This window comes from Numenius arquata, chromosome 16, assembly GCF_964106895.1.
Source record: "Numenius arquata chromosome 16, bNumArq3.hap1.1, whole genome shotgun sequence".
Classification (NCBI taxonomy): domain Eukaryota; kingdom Metazoa; phylum Chordata; class Aves; order Charadriiformes; family Scolopacidae; genus Numenius; species Numenius arquata.
The window spans coordinates 604,328-618,218 of record NC_133591.1 but is presented as its reverse complement, the minus strand read 5'-3'; the positions used below and the strand labels follow the sequence as shown (position 1 = coordinate 618,218).

The window sequence follows — 13,891 nt, the reverse complement described above, 5'->3', positions numbered from 1 at the left end:
TCATGACAGGACTCAGAAGGAAATAAGCTTAATGCAGCATCAGGTGCAACGCTTTTCTGCTCCAAAGCACACCAGCAGCTTCCAGAGAGCACACAAGCATTGTATGAGACCTGCTTTTTCCCCAGACATCTGCAACAGCCTGGAGCAGCTGTCAGTGCACACCATCCACGCCAGTGGCAAGCGCTGGAAAGACAATGAAAATAAAAGCTGCGCAGTAATAATTATTTCCACCACTAACTACACACAGGATATATTGCTTTTGGTACGATGCCATTAATTGTCACAAAAAGAAAACCAGTGATTAAGCTGAGCACACATGAATTATGCAGACCTTTGCCATGCTGGAACAACAGCTTTTTACTGAGAGAAATGTCACCAAGTCGGCTGTAAAAACAGCTTAATACAGTTCTCCCAAAATACCAAACATACCCTCAAAAACAAGTTTATAAATTAAGTTTAGTTACAAAAGGACGCTTAAGAAATGACCACAGTTGTTTTTTTCTCTAATCCCCACACTTTTGTCCGGAGCGCTGTGCCGATGCTGCACGGGAGAGCGGACACCGGACTGAACACGTCGCGACAGAGACACCACCAACACCCGCTTCAGCACGTCCGGGCACCTCAGCTGGGCTGCAGCGGCTGTGCGCCCTGCGTCCCTGGGGCACACGGGCTGCCTCAGCACATACACATACAAAACTGGCAAAAAGCTTCTTAAAAACACAGAATACATTGAAAAGTCTACAGTTTGGACTCTTGAGTCTATGATGTCTCAACTACAAGTTAGAATATTTGTGAGTTTTAACATTTCCAGGAATACAGAAAGGTTTTTTAGTCAGAATTTCCTCTCAAGTACAAGCCATTCAAATGAAAGGTGAACTAGGAGAAAGGCTTGACTGAAAACCCTTCCCCTGGATTGTTCAGCTCCTGTCATGTAATCACTTCAGTGAGTCTCAACCCAAAACTCCGAATATTCAGCATTTTTGCATTTGCAGTTTTAAGGCAGAAAAACATCTTCAGAACAAGCCATTTAGTGTGGGTTCTAACAACAACAACAAAACCCTAAAAGGTGCATCTCAAGTCCTTTAATAACAGCAAATTTAAAAAACCTCTATGGCATTCTCTTACACCTTTGGGGTTTATAATTTTTTTGCTAGAAAAGCCTGAATTTTGAAAGTTTTCAGACATGCCAAAGTATGCACCATGGCGAGAGAGACTGCAGCTTCCCATTGTTACTTCTGGGGTGTGGATTCAGGATCAGCCTTAAAGTCACCCACTGGCATTAACCAAGTGCTCTCCTGTGCACATGGGGGCCAGAGGCATCGCTCCTCTCTGTTCCCTGTGTCTGCGTCCCCCTCCCAGAAATCCAGCCGCTGGAGCGCAGGCTGCTCCCAGCAGGAAGAGCCTCGTGGGACCCTCAGCTTTCTCACTTCCCTCTTCACAGGATTGACATCAGTCTCACTAACGGGATCAATAATCTGCCATTTCTCATCAGAAAGCTCACAAATCCTATAGAGGAAAGATTTTTGGAACAACTGGGACTCGTTTAGACTCACTTGGAACAGGAAGACAACGAGAAAAGTAAATCATCAATAGCAAGATACAGTGAAAAAACAGGCAGAGCTCTGAAGAAACACCTGAAGGAAAGTGGTCAGTGAGTAATTCAGAAGGGTTACAGCACAATTCCCATACCTGACTTCAAGATCAGCCTTCACACACCCACCGCGTGGTGGGGGCCACGTTTCTGATGGGGTGAAGCCTCCAGCCCCCGGCAGAGAACCCACACATTGTTCTGCTCTCACCAAAGCCGCCTTCGGAACAGGAGCTCAAGCTCTCAGGATCTCCTAGAGCTGGCTGAGGAGCTTCATGGGCGGTGAAGAGAGACATAAGGGCAAGATACCCACCCGCAGACACCGGTATTGATGCGATGACGTTTCTACGTCCTTTACACGCCTCAAATGTTTTTCTTATTGAGCTTGTCAAGTGTTCCGTGTGTGCAATTTCATAGAAATAATAACTGAAAACACAATACAAAAGCTGGCATCTTTGGTCTGCAGAGAAAGTCCCGGGGTCAGAGCTCTGCAAAGCTTGATGCCACCAAACCTACACCAGCATCTCCTCGGCTCACACTCAAAGCAGTTCCTCACTAGCCCCCCTGAGGATCTGAGAGCCCTGTCTCCCTGTCGCAGGCAGCTCCCAGAGCTCCCACCCAACCAGCACACCCAGGGCACGGCCCGTGGCCACAGCCCTCCATCCAACGGGCAGAGAGTGCCCGTTACACCTGGAGCTTACAGATGGGAGAGGACTGGGGTCCAATTCCAGTGAAACACAGGAAACAGGCAAGATGTTTCAAACTGCCACGACTTGATTATGAGATTACGAGAGCATTAAGCCCATCAGAGGCTCGTCAAAGCCCCTGCAGCGGCACCGCGGTGGGGTACGCACTGCTGTGACACCACACTCTGCCGGAGGGAGCAAAGGGAGCGAGGGGCAGCTACAGCCGAGAAACAGGAGAACACGCATAAACCGATCTATGGCAAAACCCACATTCCGTAACATTCTGGGGAAAAAATGGCATCATCTGCTGTGAAAGCCGTTTTCACACAGGGGATTGCTGATGAGCTCCAACAAGCCAGTTCTCAGAGCCGCTGCAGACCTGTCAGGTACAGCTAAGCTCTCTCTACTTTCAGGTCACATTTTCTATGCTTTCATATTAATTAGAGAAGTTTCTGGCAGCCATTATCCAACTACACCTTGTAAGAGTTCAGTTCTTCGGCACAGTCTGATTTTAGGCTAAAAATGACTCAAAGTCTGTTCCAGTGACAAGAGCTTACCTGCACTGCTCCCAGAAATCACACACTCCAAACCCTTGGCCTGAGAACAACACTTCTGTAGTAAAATGAAAACACTTGGTCTCTAAGGATTGCTCAAGTAATTATTTTCAAGCTTTCAGGGGACAGGACGATAGCTGCACGAATAGCAATATAAAGAGTGTCAAAAAGCCTGTGACTCACCAGATGCGCTGGAATCTATTTGCATTACTCTGTGCTCAACCGCTCCAAATACCGATGGTTCTGTAACTTCATCACACCGAACATGAAACGTTTCTGCCTGTCTATAACGAAACTTCACCTGTGTTTTTTTGCACGGCTTCCCCAATTTCGTGTCAGGCTGGTGTAACCCTAGCGCAGCCCAAGCAGAGCCGAGTATTTAGAGATCCCAGCCGCCGCTGCTCAGCGCTGCCGTGCTCAGGTGACAGCCCGGGGTCACAGACATTACCATCAGTCACATCCCTCTCTCACGGCGGGTGAAACAGCCGAACTCTGTCAGTCTATACACGCACAGTACTATGCTGATTTGGTAATACAGGGACACAATTTAATGATTTTCTTTGCATTTGTTTTTACAAGATTCAGATGCCAAAAACAAAACAGAACATTAAGTTACCTGATTTAAAAAAGAAAACCACATACGTTTACAACATCAAAAGAATAAGACGAAATATAAACCTTTGCTACTTACAATTGATCTATACAGATTAACCAAATCACAAATCTGTCACAATATAAACGTTTAATTGTTACAATGAATAAGAACATACAGAAAATGATTTATTTTTTTTTTTTATAAAATCTTCCTTTTCTGTTTTATTTTAAACTTACCATTAACTAAATGAGCTATGCAGGACTTGTGGGTACATGACTAAGAAGGCACCAACAGTACAAAGCAAAGACGAAGCGGTTTGAGTAGTTCCAGAGTGCTCTACACTGATACAACACCAGAAAAGGCAACAATAGTAAGTAAACCAGCTCCAACCTTCAGAGATTTGTTCTAGATTCACAAAGGTCTCCGACTCTTCCGCCTCCTCCTTCTGCTGCCTCTGATCACGGCACACGCTACCAAATCCATGTAAGCTTCACTTTACTAATGTGCACTTTTCACTAATTTAGTGTCTTGATTTCAATTGTTAACTAAACCATTTTGAACCACAAATGTATTTAAAACTTAGCAAAAGGATTGTTTGGACATTTTTGTTTAAACCACTGCATTTACAAAAATATTTCCCCTAAAATCTGGGATTGCTTGAAGACATTGCTGTACAAATATAAAAGTACTATGCAAGGGACCAAATCCATGAATATACGGTGGGTATGTATAGACCTATATTTATACCATATCACTGTGCTGTAACAACACAATAAATTTATCAATAACCAAGGACTATATAAACTACACTAACAGAAGCAAATATATATTAATAAAGTTTAAATCTATAGTACAGTTGCTCAGCAAACAACTCCGACATGGTATAAATACACCATAGCAGATTACAGTGGGCAGCAACAGCAGGTTTTTCTCTTTCCCATCCCATACGGAAAACCCCTCTCGACTCCGGGTTCCGTTTGGCCGCTGCCGGCAGCCCCCGCGCCCCCCGGGGCTGCGGATGTGAGGGACTGGGCGAGAGCGAGGAGGAGCTGGCGACAGCTGGGACAGGGGAGCCAGATGCTCGTTTGCCAAAGCATCCACAAGAGCTCTACGTTTGCATATTTTTCTTCAGCTGTAAGGTTGGAATGTTTCTGACAGTGAACTGTTTACATTCCTTACTCCCAAAGGATCTTTACCGTGAATCATGCATGTTACTTCCATTAAGAGTTGCTGTTCTCCGCTCTAAAATATAAAAACTACATAAAGAAAAGAAACAAAAAAATCAATGTAAAATGATGAAATAACTGACCTAACACAGTGTTGTTATAGGCACCTTCTTTTAAACTATTTTCAAAATCTGACCAAAAAAAATCATGCTTCTGCATTTAATGCATCAACAAATTCAACCCCACAAGGTCTATGGAATTCGTGACGGATGTGGTGGCTGACACTGAGGGAGCCGGCTGGAGTCAGCAGGAGCGGCTGCGGGAGAAAGCCCGAAAGCACCAGATGTCAGGTAAAGCAAACCCTCGGCTTCTCGCGCGGAGACAACGCAGGGGGAAGTCTATACCTCCCCAAAAATCCAAAATTAAAGACAGCGTTAAAAAAAAGAATTGGGAAAGAGAAGGGTGAAGGAAGCTGCCAAACTTCCTCCTTAATAAATTAAAAGGGAGGTGTTACAAACTGATTTCAGTAACAGTCGTCTTTCCACCCGTGCCCAAATGATTCCTGCAGTAATGACGATGGTACAAGCAGCAGAGACTCTATAGAAATATTTCCACTTCTCAAAACTGAGTGAGAAAAGCGTTTTGGTAAAGATGTGCAGAAACGCCAGGAGACATTTCCACACTGGTATCAACAGTCAAGTGCATATTTCTGTAGACGTGTTTTTAGCACAGGTTCCTCCCCCAACCCCCCGATCGCCTGTGCAGAGTCCTGACAATGCTCCTGCTGTGTTCCCAACAGAGACTTAGGTACCACAGGAACTTCCCAATGGAAAATGCCCTTTAATGATGAACCCTTGCTTGTTCAAAATTCGTTTTGGCAGACTAACACTTAAACTACAGGAAAAAGAAAGTTCTGAAATGGAATCTCGTAAGCACCCTTATCCAGAGAGGTCTAAGTGAATGGCTTTCTGGGTTTCTCCGAGGAGCAGCCTGACAGTAACGGGAAGCCTGGAGCTACAACCAGCAGCGACTGAGCCTCATCTCCATTCCAACACGTTACCCAAGAGGAAACCAAAAACTAATTCTTAATGTTAATGTGAAGATATAAGATTTAAATTTATTTCCAGGAATTACAAGTGCATTTTGTTCATATTAGCAAGCAGTCTTTATACAATCCATTCTTCACTGCTGCCAAAATAAAATGAGAAAAAGACAGCAGAGATATGAAAAGCTAAAAATAGAACTATTTTTCCTAAGTTATTTGTTGAATAGCATTTCAGTTGAACACAACTCAGAGGTAACAATAGATTATTTTTTTTTCTCAATCATAGGCATGTGGCACTTAGACAATCATCTTTGCACAGAAAGCTTTAACAGTCATGCGAGGGCACAGTAATTATTTTAAACAAGGCAAATTTCTCACCACAGAGAGCAGTGGGGAAAGAAAAGGAGGCACTGCACTGGAACAGAACACCTAGTAAACTCCACATTATACAATTTCAGTAACAAATACTTGAAAAGATCATTAAAAGGTATACAATTTTAACCATTATTTAGTGCTAGCTTTGTTTGGTTGTCCTAACTCAGCATTATCAGAAAAGTTTGATAGTACTTGACACCAGAACAGTACTTCATGTCACGAGCTCATGGAGGCTTGGTTACAAATCACCATAGTGTAGGTTGCAAGAAATGAACTTGAGATGCTGACATGCTGTAGGAGCAAAAGTAAAATCAAACTTTCTCATTTAAAGATGCAGTGTTCCTCTCTGCAAGGATTCTGAACGACAGGGATTAGATTCGAATATGAAAACTATCGGTCCTCACTCGGAGCATTTCACTGGTGCGCAGTGAAACATCCTATTTTGGTTTCTCGCTTGCCACCACATATGGATGCCTTCCACAGAGAAAAGCATTCGCCATGAGGTCATCAGGCCACGATGTTCTTTGTTAATCTTCCACCAGACGGTGAGTAACTACCAGCTGGCGAGCTGCCACCCACGCTCTTTGCACAAGTCCTACAAACGCTACTACCTGGAAGGAGCTTTGGACGTACTCTGCCTCCAACACGGGTAAACTTTAAACCGTCGCTTTTAGAAACGGCAGGGAGAAAAGGTACAAACCGTGTGAATACATGGAAAAAATGGTTCTTGGATGAACTCAATTAAGTTGGGTTCCCATGTGGCTCTCAGGCTGTATAGAATACCTGTACGTACAGCTCAGGACACCCAAACAAGAGCATAAGCAAGATTAACGTGAGCAGGACTTATGCTGCGATCCACAGCGTGACGGGGTACACTCCGCTGGCTGCTAACCATTTCTCTTTAGAAAGGAAGTGCAAAAAAAATCTGGGATGTCACTGACTTAAAGTGCCCTGAATAGTAGCTTTTCTAAAAAAAAAAAAAAAAAAAAAAAAAAATGCCAGCGACTTCAGTAAAGTCAGAAAAACATAGTTCATGGTGTAAACTTCTTACAGATTAACGAATTATCTTCGTGGATATTGATCCAGGAGTGAAAGGAACCACTGCATCTTTCAAACCAGAAAGCAAGCAGTTAAAATACGGCAGCAGTAGGTGCACGTACAGTACAGTACTGCAACAGGTCAACAACGGGCATTACGCATAGGAGTGTCAATTACAATTCTTCAGGCTTAAAAGATTCATTGAAAGCATGAAAAGCCAAAACTACCAGGAACCGCCCTCCTGAATGGCTCAAAGGAGTTAGTGGATAAGCTGAGAGAGGCCACGAGACATGACCAACCGTAAAGGACTGGGAAGAGGAACAGCAACGTTTGAGCACGCCCAGTCCTTTAAGTCCTTGTCCTACAAAAAAGAGCAGAGACAGATTTCAGTGAGAAAAGCTTGAACGTCACCCTTTAAAACATGCACACTTCCTGTTTCTGTGCTTTATGTACACTGTGTTTACTATAGACAGCAGTACTGACACATGGTAAAAAGGCCAGAGACAGTGAATATTACATTTTCAATTAAAATTTGAACTCTTCAAAAGACTAGGAAGATTAATCATAACTAATGAATTAAGTACAGTATTTGGTTATCCGAAGAATCTGTTATTTTCACATTGCTTCTCAATTCCAAAATCTACAGCCAAGGGGGAAGTTTTGAACCTCAAGAAATACAGACTGAGAAGAGCTGGCTGATACAGTACAGGGAGGGTGTAGGGGAGCAGAAATCACAGAAAAAGACCGTTACTGCCCATTTTAATCCAACTCCTGAAGGTTGGCCTTCACCAGGATGTCACCTACTTATGTTTTAACTGCTGTGACATTAACTAGCTAATAATTCTAACCACAAATGAGCAGGACAAATGACCAGCACATCATTATCAAGCTCAGTACAGTATTTAAATTTCAGTATCACATCAGCCAAATCAACTCTTCCCAGTACCATTTAAAGGTAACATTTCTAGCAAACAAGAAATTTCCGTTAGCAGGGGATCACTGATATCTTTATCCCTAATCCTTTTATCCCCTAATCCCCACTACACCCGAGGTAAGTACAGGCTGGCGAAGGGGCAAGCAGCACGGACCATGAACTACCACTAACCACGGTGCTGCTACTTGCTCTCCCTGCTGGGTGCCACAGCCCATGGGCAACAGGTTTCACCTTACTCCTAAAAATGTGTGTCGTTTCCTTCCAGACAGGGACAGGTACTGCTAGTGCCCTTGTACGGAACGAGCCTTGGAGAACATGGGCGGGAAACAAGCACCGCCTGTGTCCAACGCTACTGGCAATGCCCAGCCAGCAGAAGCCAAGTGTGTCACCCTCAGATTTACCTATTTTCATTATCACAATAGTTTCAAATACTAGCTAGTAGGCTTAAATAAACAAAATACAGGATTTCTAAAGATCAAAATGACTTCATTTGTGAACTTCTATACATTTCAATACTCAAGCCAGTGGCAACAGAAGTTACACTGTTTAAGTAAAACTGTATTTTCAAAAGTTTCCTCTACTTTTTTTTTTCCCCTTTCTTTCATGGATTTCTTGCAGTGAGGATGTTCACTGGCTCAAAAATTAACCTTTCTGCTGGAACCGCCAACAAAAAACAGTGATGGCAGAACACTGCTGCTGACGGGGAACGGCACAGAAACTACTTATAAGGTCATAAAACAAGCAATTCGATCAGGCTGTCTGCTTTGGTTGGCTTCTCTTTTCCAGGTACAAAACTTTGACACTTTATGCAGAAGTTTCCCAAGACTAGATCTAAGGAAGAAATGTTTCCCTCTGAGGGTGGTGAGAGCCTGGCCCAGGCTGCCCCGAGAAGCTGTGGCTGCCCCATCCCTGGAGGGGTTCAAGGCCAGGTTGGAGGGGGCTTGGAGCAACCTGGTCTGGTGGGAGGTGTCCCTGCCCAGGGCAGGGGGTGGCACTGGAGGGGCTTTAAGGTCCCTTCCCACCCAAACCGTTCTGTGAGTCTATGATTCTAAGTGTTACAAAAACTATTCCATTCAGTATTTGACCAATTTCGTATGAAACTAGAGAGACTCGCAAGCTTCATGGCAGACTCAAGCCAAGCCTTGCGCAAGTCCAGTTAAGTTCATTGATTTATTTTTTTTTTTTAAAAGTCAGACTGAGTATCAGTCTTTTAAATTAAAATGTAAAATCTTCAAAAAATTAGGAAAAAAAAAAAAAGAACAGGACTGATGTCAAATGCACAAGCATAAAGCTGTCCTTTAACAGCTCGCGATCCTGTCACTAGAAGAGGCAAGTTCTACATTTCACCGGTGGTAACACAGTTCCCAAACTCCTGCCCCTGCCCAAGTGGCTGGCGTTGCTGTGACTTTACCTATGCACAATTTAAGATCGATATCCTGGCTGGAATCTAGCGGTTTCCTCAAAAATCAGTTCTTTCAGCTTTTCCTTCGGCAAGTCATCCAACTCCATATCAAACTTGAAGGGTGCTTCAGCTACAGGCTTAATAATAGAAAGAAACATTATTAACTTTTGATAATATTACTGTTCTATTGAATTTCATGTAGTCCCTGTATGGGGAAAAAAACCTGAAAATGTGCTTCACAAAAATGTCTAATAACGTGCAGTCTTCAAGAAAGAACTCATTCTATTAGTCCTTTCTGTGCTTTACATATTAGTTTACCAAATTTAACATCAAACCATAGTAAGTAGCTACTCAAATATAAACCACGAGGTAAAGTATTTGTTCAAGGCTCATAACTAAGTATCTACCTGAAGAAAAATTATCCAAGACATTTGTATTTCTTGGAATAACCATGTCTGTCCCTTAAGTATAACGAGCTTATTTCCTCCTCCCCTACTTCTTCACCAGAAGTGACCTGAAATCTCATCAGAACTGCCTACAAAACTACAGCCGGGGGGGCTGTACATGCACCATCAGATGGCAAACTCCCTTATTCTCCTCCTCATCTCAGACATTAGGAAACAAGACCATAATGGGCTGAGAAGTTCCATTTTCAGGAGAGAACACCTCAGTTCTCTCCTCAGTTCTCATTTATTGTGTTCTGCCTCCAAATTGTGGTACTAGAACCAGAAATACAACATCTTCCTACATGGATGCAATTCCTTCTTCCACTCCACTAGAGCAGCAGAAACACTGTCCTTAAACTAACCAAGAAAATAAACTGCTGCATCATTTAATCGACATTTACATTTTAACACTGTCCTTACCTCATCACTTGGATCATAATACTGCTCCAGATATGGATGGGCTAAAGCTTGCTCCACTTCAATCCGCTTATGGGGATTAAAGGTCAACATTTTATCCAACAAATCAAGTGCTAAGAGGGAAAAAAAAAGTGAGCAAGAGTTTAATCCACATTCCAAAGTACAGGAGTGTTATAATCACCAATATTACAAGGAAAATACACGCTACCCTAAGTTTTGGGCCAATTTCCATTTCCAGCCGGGCTCCCCAGCCGCAGCCCCCGCAGCAGATGGCTGCCCAGGATCCGGCAGCGCAGCTCCGCCTGCCCCTCTCGCAGGCCCTCAGGGCCACGGGGCCCTGAGCACACTCGGGTCTGAGGGAGGGGGACCCTCCCTAAGGCTCCTCGGCACCACAGAACGTCGAGGGAAGAAACACGTAGAACCCTTAACACCAGATTGTACCTAACTACAGCAGAAACTGAATGGATCAGGCTTTTTCTGCACTCAAATAGATGTTTTGGATTTATGTGCCAAAAATCCAAACCAAGACAGCTTCTCTGAAATGAAGAAGTAATCGAGAGTGTGTCCTTATTCTGAAAAGAAAACTTGGCTATTTAATGACAAAGACATCATCCAGGAGTCATTGTGAGTTCTAGATCACCACAGTGAACTATTCTAGCACGACCAGATGCCCAGAAGATACTCTCCTGCTAAGATGCAAGTATTTGCATAGTCATGAGATTCAGTCTGTTGAAGCCAACTCGTGAAGAATTCATAGAGAACCTGAAGATCCCTAAGACAGAGAGTGAGGGCCAATGAAACTCTGGACAAACTGCAATTGTTCAGCTACTTTGATGACAACACATTTTCCTTCTCCAAGAAAAGAAACCAGAATGGTTTTAGGATTAAGAAGCCCAATGATACCTGCAGCACCCTAAATTCCATTCCCTTTCCTCTCCTCACCACATCATTCACAACACAGAACTTCCAACAGAGTCTTCTTACTGCAGCAAAGCAGTTGCAGCGTTGCGTCAGGACAAGATGCATCCCAAACATCGCAGAACTTTACCGCTGTTTTCAATGGCAGCTTGAAAATGCTGCAAACTTGCACAGCGATCAACATCAAATATTTCTATGTGGTTTTCTCAAGACCGGGAACTCACATGCTCGCTCCATGCTAAAGCGTGTTGTGCACAAGGCTTTTTAGTGGAATGACTGACAAAGAGGGGTTTGAAGATGTGCTCTGTCAAAGCTGCTCTGACGAGTGTGAGGGAAAGGTGCCGCGGGAGCCGAGCTCACGCCTGTTCCCTGGCAGCACCGACACAATTTGAGCTGTCAGAAGCCCACGGTAAAAATTCTCACGTTGACGAGCACGATAATAAAAGCAGAATAAATCACTGCCGTTCCTCTGAATGATAAGGATAATCAGCTCTACACAGTTCCATCTGCAGAAATGAGCTTTTCCATGGTCCATCAGTAGCTGACCATATTGACTAGGAGTAAATTATCCTATCAGTTCTAAAGAAAAGTGACTTATTAATTGTTCAGGGCAGGGGAAAGAGCACTGTACTGTGAATACAACCACCCTTAACTGTAGAACGTAAAAGGGAAGTTAAAAAGCTATCTGGGAAAACAAAACCATAATTACCCTTTCCTAAAGCCTTAAGAAAGGCAACAATTATTACACTCCTTGCTTCGGTAACTTCTGCTCCACTTCTCATAACTGCATTTTTAACCCATACAATTTTAACTCCTCACTCTGAGGGAGGACCCAAGCTTGCATTGATACTCTCCCGTTTGCTCCAGAACTGACGGGCCGGCTCTGCACAAGCTGTTGAGCCCAGCACTGAGCCATGGCTCACTGCGGAAACACAGCTCAACCTCAAAATCCAAGGCTCATGTTCAGAACTTGAGTAACTTACCATGCTTCCAAAGACAGTAACAAGAGTCAGGATTTACGTTTTACACAGAATTTACAAGATCAAACATCACAACATGTAATTTTAGAGTTACTAAATATTGCTTTAAAAAGATAAGTCAGTATGTGGGTTTCAGGCTGGCTTATGATTTGATATTAGATTTATACTGCTGTTTTAGGGAGCTGCATGTTCCATTTCCAACACAGATAAAGATAAATTCTTAGGGTGGTTTTAAAAATCCCATCCTGCCATTACTTTTGCTGCTCATTTCCATTTCTGAAGATCTGGTACAATGTAATAGAGCATGAAATACCTTTGGGATCAGCGTTCGGAAACAGCCTGTTCCATGGTACCTTGTTTTTGTGTGGTAGGGAAAGCAAGTAGTTTCTGGCCTTTAAATTGATTATACAATTCAAATCTTCTTGGGAAGGGGATCCGAGAATACCTAAAAAAATGAATACAAACAGTACTGCATTCTATGAAAAGCACATTAAAATGGTTATACCTCATTTGCCAAAACTCAGTATTAAAGCTCCTTGGAAGAAGATTTCAGACTAAATGTTTTAAGAGTACAGAATACCTTAGAATATTTTTAAAAACCTTTACTAAGAAGGTTTAAGTTATTTTTTCTTGTAAATAAACAAATGCATTTGAGTTTTCCAATGATCAGTAATCTGTTTAAAAGATCCAAATAAGTGGTGTATCTATAGACATTAAAAAAAATTACCTGGACTTAATAGTATATTTGAGCTTTTAAAAAAAATTTTCATTTTAAAAACATCTCTGCTGATGTAGTAAATAAACTGGTAAGAAGCCCCCCAGATCAATGATTTGTTGTAGAAATCACTGCAGAAATAACTACAGGGAGGAGACGACACACCTACGGATCCAGATGTTACACACTGACCATCAGGAAGCAGTGAGTGCCCAGGACCAGTTTAACCAGTAGAGAGGATGGAGAGAGAGGGGGCTGTGGAAATGCTACTGTTACACAAAGCTCACCAAGGATGTGGTTCAGTTGGTCAAGGTAGTGTTTTCCTGGGAAGATGGGTCTGTTGGAGAGCATCTCTGCCAGAATGCAGCCCACCGACCAGATGTCAATGGACTTGGTGTAACCCTGCCAGTAACACAAAAACACATTTCTGTCAAAGAAATTTTTGCATAATTGCAGCAACATGTTACTTTAGTAAATTCTGAAAGTGCATGAAAATAAATCTTCTTTTTCAGATGAGTCATGCTTGTTCATGCTGCTTGATTTTTCTATACAGAATGAAATAATTAAGAATTGTGTGTCAAAACACTGCTTTGAAGGGGTAGTGAGAACTGAAGTACGCAAGATAAGCTTTTCCAAAGGGATTCTCTATGTTTAGCTAAACATATCACCAACTGCAAATTTTTGAGACTCCCTCATTTTACAGCAAATTTACACTAACAGAATTTGGAAACAAGCTATTCTTCTCAATTCTACAGCTCCGAACGATATGCTAAACACATGTGAACAAACCCATCCTTCTTCCTAACAGGATCCAAATCCCACACCAGTATGGAGCCTTTTGCATCAGGGGGACGAACGGGCAAACCAGACTTGGTTCGCTGGTTTGTAAAACACAGCAGGTAAGTAAGCGGTAAAATGTGTTTACAGCCCTAAATGGAATATAAGAACGGAACTAATGCCTGTATTTTGTGTGTCTGGATAACCTGCGTTACCAATAAGAACGGCTTTTATTCGACAGCACACGTTACAGTG

The 13,891-nt window shown here is 42.8% G+C and overlaps 1 protein-coding gene across 1 annotated transcript in view; it reads right to left on the bottom strand.

The window, feature by feature from the left end:
• Positions 1-3,356: 3,356 nt before the first annotated feature.
• Positions 3,357-13,891, bottom strand: part of MAPK1 (mitogen-activated protein kinase 1) — a 33,413-nt gene continuing 22,878 nt past the window's right edge. The window contains exons 5-9 of the mRNA XM_074159876.1: positions 13,147-13,261; positions 12,458-12,589; positions 10,250-10,359; positions 9,393-9,520; positions 3,357-7,408 (exon numbers count right to left, since the gene is read on the bottom strand). Coding sequence (XP_074015977.1) covers positions 9,404-9,520; positions 10,250-10,359; positions 12,458-12,589; positions 13,147-13,261 — 474 coding nt within the window. The 3' untranslated portion in view covers positions 3,357-7,408; positions 9,393-9,403. The remainder of the gene's footprint in view (positions 7,409-9,392; positions 9,521-10,249; positions 10,360-12,457; positions 12,590-13,146; positions 13,262-13,891) is intronic.